Source organism: Eubalaena glacialis, chromosome 6, assembly GCF_028564815.1.
Source record: "Eubalaena glacialis isolate mEubGla1 chromosome 6, mEubGla1.1.hap2.+ XY, whole genome shotgun sequence".
Taxonomy (NCBI): Eukaryota; Metazoa; Chordata; class Mammalia; order Artiodactyla; family Balaenidae; genus Eubalaena; species Eubalaena glacialis.
The window spans coordinates 153013241-153020453 of record NC_083721.1 but is presented as its reverse complement, the minus strand read 5'-3'; the positions used below and the strand labels follow the sequence as shown (position 1 = coordinate 153020453).

The following is a 7213-nucleotide window of genomic DNA, read 5'->3' as shown; positions in this document are numbered from 1 at the left end:
GATCAGTGATAATTCTAGATATTCATAAAATGAGGAAAAATATTGTTGCCCACATCTTAAAATCAAATATCTATTCCTTACTTTGAATAGACTGAGTATTTGGAAGTATATTTTAGGATCTGCAATTTTAAAATACTTCCTAAGTGTTTTAAAGTGGCTATCAGGAAATACTATTTGGCGAAGTGATTTCTATAACATATAGTGTCCTCTCTTCTCTGCTGAACACAGTCTTGGATTGGAAATTGTAGAATCCCCAGGATGAGTCATGTCCCTTTTTTAAAATAAACAGGTCTTGCTGTCTCTAAGCTGAATCTGGTCACCTTTTTTGAGCAAAGGAAAGAGCCGGGATGTGAAGAAAGGGAGACAACAGTCATACACCCAGGTAGGTGGGAATGAATAAAGCATATAGCATAGGTGTGATGTCCAAATGTGAAGGAGGAATCTAGGCTTTAAAATGTTGTTTAGGAAGCTTTGCTTCAATGGAAATTATTTTGAGAAGCCTAGGTTATTGCTGTCCCAGAGATGCAACTCCTGCTCCACTCGTATCATGCTCCTAAATTCTCTAAGGATTTTCCCTCTGTTCCAGTGATCTTCCATGGCAATCAGAGTGAGAACCAAAGTCTTCCCCACAGCCAGTGAAAGTCCGTATGTTCTACGTATTCTTCCATTGCTTATGGGGGCCTGGGAAAAACTGTGCACATACAAAGTTCTTTTATGGAGTTTATGTGAGTTTCTCCTCCCTTATCTTTTTCTTATTTTATTTTTTTTTTGACATCTTTATTGGAGTATAACTGCTTTACAGTGTTGTGTTAGTTGCTGCTGTATAACAAAATGAATCAGCTATACATATACATATATCCCCATATCCCCTCCCTCTTGCGGCTCCCTCCCACCCTCCCTATACCACCCCTCTAGGTGGTCACAAAGCACTGAGCTGATCTCCCTGTGCTATGCAGCTGCTTCCCACTAGCTATCTATTTTACATTTGGTAGTGTATATATGACCATGCCACTCTCTCACTTCATCCCAGCTTACCCTTCCCCCTCCCTGTGTCCTCAAGTCCATTCTCTATATCTGTGTCTTCATTCCTGTCCTGTCCCTAGGTCCTTCAGAACTTTTTATTTTTTTTTTAGACTCCATATATATGTGTTAGCATACGGTATTTGTTTTTCTCTTTCTGACTTACTTCACTCTGTATGACAGATTCTGGGTCCATCTACCCATCTACCTCACTACAAATAACTCAATTTCATTTCTTTTATGGCTGAGTAATATTCCATTGTATGTATGTGCCACATCTTCTTTATCCATTCATCTGTCAATGGACACTTAGATTGCTTCCATGTCCTGGCTATTGTAAATAGTGCTTTAATGAACATTGTGGTACATGACTCTTTTTGAATTATGGTTTTCTCAGGGTGTATGCCCAGTAGTGGGATTGCTGGGTCATATGGTAGTTCTATTTTTAGTTTTTAAGAAACCACCATACTGTTTTCCATAGTGGCTGTATCAACTTACATTCCCACCAACAGTGCAAGAGGGTTCCCTTTTCTCCACACCTTCTCCAGCATTTATTGTTTCTAGATTTTTTGATGATGGCCATTCTGACCGGTGTGAGGTGATTCCTCATTGTAATTTTGATTTGCATTTCTCTAATGATTAGTGATGTTGAGCATCCTTTCATGTGTTTGTTGGCAATCTGTATATCTTCTTTGGAGAAATGTCTATTTAGGTCGTCTGCCCATTTTTTGGATTGGGTTGTTTGTTTTTTTGATATTGAGCTTCATGAGCTGCTTGTATATTTTGGAGATTAATCCTTTGTCAGTTGCTTCATTTGCAAATATTTTCTCCCATTCTGAGGGTTGTCTTTTGGTCATGTTTATGGTTTCCTTTGCTGTGCAAAAGCTTTTAAGTTTCATTAGGTCCCATTTGTTTATTTTTGTTTTTATTTCCATTTCTCTAGGAGGTGGGTCAAAAAGGATCTTGCTGTGATGTCATAGAGTGTTCTGCCTATGTTTTCCTCTAATAGCTTTATAGTATCTGGCCTTACATTTAGGTCTTTAATACATTTTGAGTTTATTTTTGTGTATGGTGTTAGGAAGTGTTCTAATTTCATTCTTTTACATGTAGCTGTCCAGTTTTCCCAGCACCGCTTATTGAAGAGGCTGTCTTTTCTCCATTGTATACCCTTGCCTCCTTTATCAAAGATAAGGTGACCATATGTACATGGGTTTATCTCTGGGCTTTCTACCCTGTTCCATTGATCTATAATTCTGTTTTTGTGCCAGTAGCATACTGTCTTGATTACTGTAGCTTTGTAGTATAGTCTGAAGTCGGGGAGCCTGATTCCTCCAGCTCCATTATTCTTTCTCAAGATTGTTTTGGCTATTCGGGGTCTTTGTGTTTCCATACAAATTGTGAAATATTTTGTTCTAGTTCTGTGAAAAATGCCATTGGTAGTTTGATAAGGATTGCATTGAATCTGTAGATTGCTTTGGGTAGTATAGTCATTTTCACAAATTTAATTCTTTCAATCCAAGAACATAGTATATCTCTCCATCTGTTTGTATCATTTTTAATTTCTTTCAGCAGTGTCTTATAGTTTTCTGCATACAGGTCTTTTGTCTCCCTAGGTAGGTTTATTCCTAGGTATTTTATTCTTTTTGTTGCAATGGTAAATGGGAGTGTTTCCTTAATTTCTCTTTCAGATTTTTCATCATTGGTGTATAGGAATGCAAAAGATTTCTGTGTGTTAATTTAATTTTGTATCCTCCTGCTCTACCAAATTCATTGATTAGCTCTAGTAGTTTTCTGGTAGCATCTTTAGGATTCTCGATGTATAGTATCATGTCATATGCAAACTGTGACAGCTTTACTTCTTCTTTTCTGATTTGGATTCCTTTTCTTTCTTTTTCTCTGATTGCTGTGGCTAAAACTTCCAAAACTGTGTTGAATAATAGTGGTGATAGTGGACAACCTTGTCTTGTTCCTGATCTTAGAGGAAATGTTTTCAGTTTTTCACCATTGAGAATGATGTTTGCTGTGGGTTTGTCGTATATGGCCTGTATCATGTTGAGGTAGGTTCCCTCTATGCCCACTTTCTGGAGAGTTTTTATCATAAATGGGTGTTGAATTTTGTCAAAAGCTTTTTCTGCATCTATTGAGATGATCATATGGTTTTTATTCTTCAGTTTGTAATATGGTGTATCACATTGATTGATTTGCGTATATTGAAGAATCCTTGCATTCCTGGGATAAAACCCACTTGATCATAGTGTATGATCCTTTTAATGTGTTGTTGAATTCTGTTTGCTAGCATTTGTTGAGGATTTTTGCATCTATGTTCATCAGTGATATTGGCCTGTAGTTTTTTTTTCTTGTGACATCTTTGTCTGGTTTTGGTATCAGGGTGATTGTGGCCTCGTAGGATGAGTTTGGGAGTGTTCCTCCCTCTGCTATATTTTGGAAGAATTTGAGAAGGATAGCTGTTAGCTCTTCTCTAAATGTTCGATAGAATTTGCCTGTGAAGCCATGTGGTCCTAGGCTTTTGTTTTTTGGAAGATTTTTAAGCACAGTTTCAATTTCAGTGCTTGTCATTGGTCTGTTCATATTTTCTATTTCTTCCTGGTTTAGTCTCGGAAGGTTGTGCTTTTGTAAGAATTTGTCCATTTCTTCCAGGTTGTCCATTTTATTGGCATAGTGTTGCTTGTAGTAATCTCTCATGATCCTTTGTATTTCTGCAGTGTCAGTTGTTACTTCTCCTTTTTCATTTCTAATTCTGTTGATTTGAGTCTTCTCCCTTTTTTTCTTGATGAGTCTGGCTAATGGTTTATCAATTTTGTTTATCTTCTCAAAGAACCAGCTTTTAGTTTTATTGATCTTTGCTATTGTTTCTTTCATTTCTTTTTCATTTATTTCTGATCTGATCTTTATGATTTCTTTCCTTTTGCTAACATTGGGGGGGTTTTTTTTGTTCTTTTTTCTCTAATTGCTTTAGGTGTAAGGTTAGGTTGTTTGAGATTTTTCTTGTTTCTTGAGGTAGGCTTGTATTGCTATAAACTTCCCTCTTAGAACTGCTTTTGCTGCATCCCATAGGTTTTGGGTCGTCATGTTTTCATTGTCATTTGTTTCTAGGTATTTTTTGATTTCCTCTTTGATTTCTTCAGTGATCTGTTGGTTATTTAGTAGCGTATTGTTTAGCCTCCATGTGTCTGTACTTTTTACAGTTTTGTTCCTGTAATTGATATCTAGTCTCAAAGCATTGTGGTTGGAAAAGATACTTGATATGATTTCAATTTTCTTAAATTTACCAAGGTTTGATTTGTGACCCAAGATATGGTCTGTCCTGGAGAGTGTTCCATGAGCACTTGAGAAGAAAGTGTATTCTTTTGTTTTTGGATGGAATGTCCTATAAATTTCAATTAGGTCCATCTTGTTTAATGTGTCATTTAAAGCTTGTGTTTCCTTATTTATTTTCATTTTGGATTATTTGTCCATTGGTGAAAGTGGGGTGTTAAAGTCCCCTACTATGATTGTGTTACTGTTGATTTCCCCTTTTATGGCTGTTAGCATTTACCTTATGTATTGAGGTGCTCCTATGTTGGGTGCATAAATATTTACAATTATTATATCTTCTTCCTGGATTGATCCCTTGATCATTATATAGTGTCCTTCCTTGTCTCTTGTTACATTCTTTATTTTAAAGTCTATTTTGTCTGATATGAGAATTGCTACTCCAGCTTTCTTTTGATTTCCATTTGCATGGAATAGCTTTTTCCATCCCCTCGCTTTCAGTCTGTATGTGTCCCTAGGTCTGAAGTGGGTCTCTTGTAGACAGCATATATACGGGTATTGTTTTTGTATCCATTCAGCCAGTCTGTGTCGTTTGGTGGGAGCATTTAATCCATTTACATTTAAGGTAATTATCGATATGTATGTTCCTATTCCCATTTTCTTATTTGTTTTGCGTTTGTTATTGTAGGTCTTTTCCTTCTCTTGTGTTTCCTGCCTAGAGAAGTTCCTTTGGCAATTTGTTGTAAAGCTGGTTTGGTGGTGCTGAATTCTCTTAACTTTTGCTTATCTGTAAAGGTTTTAGTTTCTCTGTCGAATCTGAATGAGATCCTTGCTGGGTAGAGTAATCTTGGTTGTAGGTTTTTCTCTTTCATCACTTTAAATATGTCCTGCCACTCCCTTCTGGCTTGCAGAGTTTCTGCTGAAAAATCAGCTGTTAACCTTATGGGGATTCCCTGTATGTTATTTGTTGTTTTTCCCTTGATGCTTTTAATATTTTTTCATTGTATTGAATTTTTTTTTTTTTCTTTCATAATTGAGATTTTATTGGTTGTTTTGAGGATCAGTACACAGACATTTCAATTTGTACACAATTCTCAACATACGTACCAAAAACCTAAAAAATCATGTAGTTGTGATTCTTTTCTGAACAGTTATTCCAGTGACTTTCCAGCTTAAAATTTGGGGGCAAATTTTCCTTCGCAGGATATCAAGTACCAACATCTTCAAATATTGATATGCTGTTACATCGTAAGTCCCACTAATTCACAATTTAATATCATGTACACTACATACTCAAATTGTCAATCGTTCACAGCACATTAACAGTTACTAGAAGAACTGGACTACCACGACCAAAGTTGTTACATACAGAGTGCACAAAATTCTGCCCAGGTGAGCCAAGATCAAGGGGTGAGTGGTTTGCTTTAGGAAACAATTCTACCAAAAACAACGTGGGAAGAGAAGTAATTTAAAGTGTTTAAGACATTAAATGCACAACTGACTCCAAACTGCCATTTAGTATGCTTTGTATTATAGGATAGAAAAGCTACCCCCCATCTGTGGAATGTTCAGCTGACACCCAAGACAATCAAAGCCTCCCATATTCAATATCCCACTATTTTCTGGTTGTACCAAAAAATAAACAACCAGCAAATGATTTCACCTCTTAAAAAAAAGCATTTACACTTAAAAAATGGGATGAGGTGGGATTCCTTCCTTTTTAAAAATGTTTCTAGAGCTACTAAAAAACTTGCATTTACAAAATAGTTGATAAAAATATTCCTCTGGATTGTACAAGAAGGGAAACAGGGACCACTGATAGGACCAGGTGTGTGATATTAATCAGACTTGGCTTCTTTCTCTCCTGCTTCATCAGAAGCTGGGCTCTCCTCATTTTTAGTTTCTCCATTTTCTGCAGGTAAGTCTTCTTTAGTCTCTTGGTTAGCCACTTCAGCCTGTTTTCCCTTTGCTCCCCTTTTCCCTTTTGTTTGCACTTTTTTGTCGGAAGATTTATCCTTTCCTGCCGCCTTTTTTGGCTTCGTTTCCACTTTTGCAGGAGCTGGTTTAGCTGACAACCTCGCCGATCTCCTCTTGGGCTCCTCCTTCGCCGCCCCCTCGCCGGAGCTGACCTTCCTCTTGGGCATCGTGGCGGCGGGGCGGGCGCGTGCCGGGTGCCTGCCCATTGTATTGAATTTTTGATAGTTTAATTAATATGTGTCTTCACGTGTTTCTCTTTGGGTTTATCCTGTATGGTACTCTCTGTGCTTCCTAGACTTGATTGACTATTTCCTTTCCCATGTTAGGGAAGTTTTCGACTATAATCTCTTCAAATATTTTCTCAGACCCTTTTTCTCTTCTTCTTCTGGGACCCCTATAATTCGAATGTTGGTGCATTTGATGTTGTCCCAGAGGTCTCTGAGAGTGTCCTCAATTCTTTTCATTCTTTTTTCTTTATTCTGCTCCTCAGCAGTTATTTCCACCATTTTATCTTTCAGCTCACTTATCCATTCTTCTGCCTCAGTTATTCAGTTATTGATTCCTTCTAGAGTGTTTTTAATTTCAGTAATCGTGTTGTTCTTCACTGTTCACTCTTTACTTCTTCTAGATCCTTGTTAAATGTTTCTCGCATTTTCTCCATTCTGTTTCTGAGATTTTGGATCATGTTTACTATCATTACTCTGAATGCTTTTCAGGTAGGTTGCGTATTTCGTCTTCATTTATTTGGTCTTGTAGGTTTTTACCTTGCTCCTTCGTCTGTAAGAAATTATTTTGTCATTTCATTTTTTTTTTTTTTGATGGATGGTGCTGTAATTCTGTCTTACTGGTTTGGCCTGAGACGTCCAGCACTGGATTGTGCAGGCAGTTGGATAGAGCTGGGTCTTGGTGCTGAGATGAGGACCTCCGGGAGGCCTCACCCTGA

At 37.3% G+C, this 7213-nt stretch overlaps 1 protein-coding gene across 1 annotated transcript; it reads right to left on the bottom strand.

Annotated features, from left to right (window-relative positions):
* Positions 1-6043: 6043 nt before the first annotated feature.
* LOC133093750 (non-histone chromosomal protein HMG-14-like) lies at positions 6044-6466 on the bottom strand. Its single transcript, XM_061193731.1, has one exon. The coding sequence runs from the start codon at positions 6435-6437 to the stop codon at positions 6132-6134; it is 306 nt and encodes a 101-aa protein (XP_061049714.1). The 5' UTR covers positions 6438-6466; the 3' UTR covers positions 6044-6131.
* Between the last annotated feature and the right edge of the window lie 747 nt (positions 6467-7213).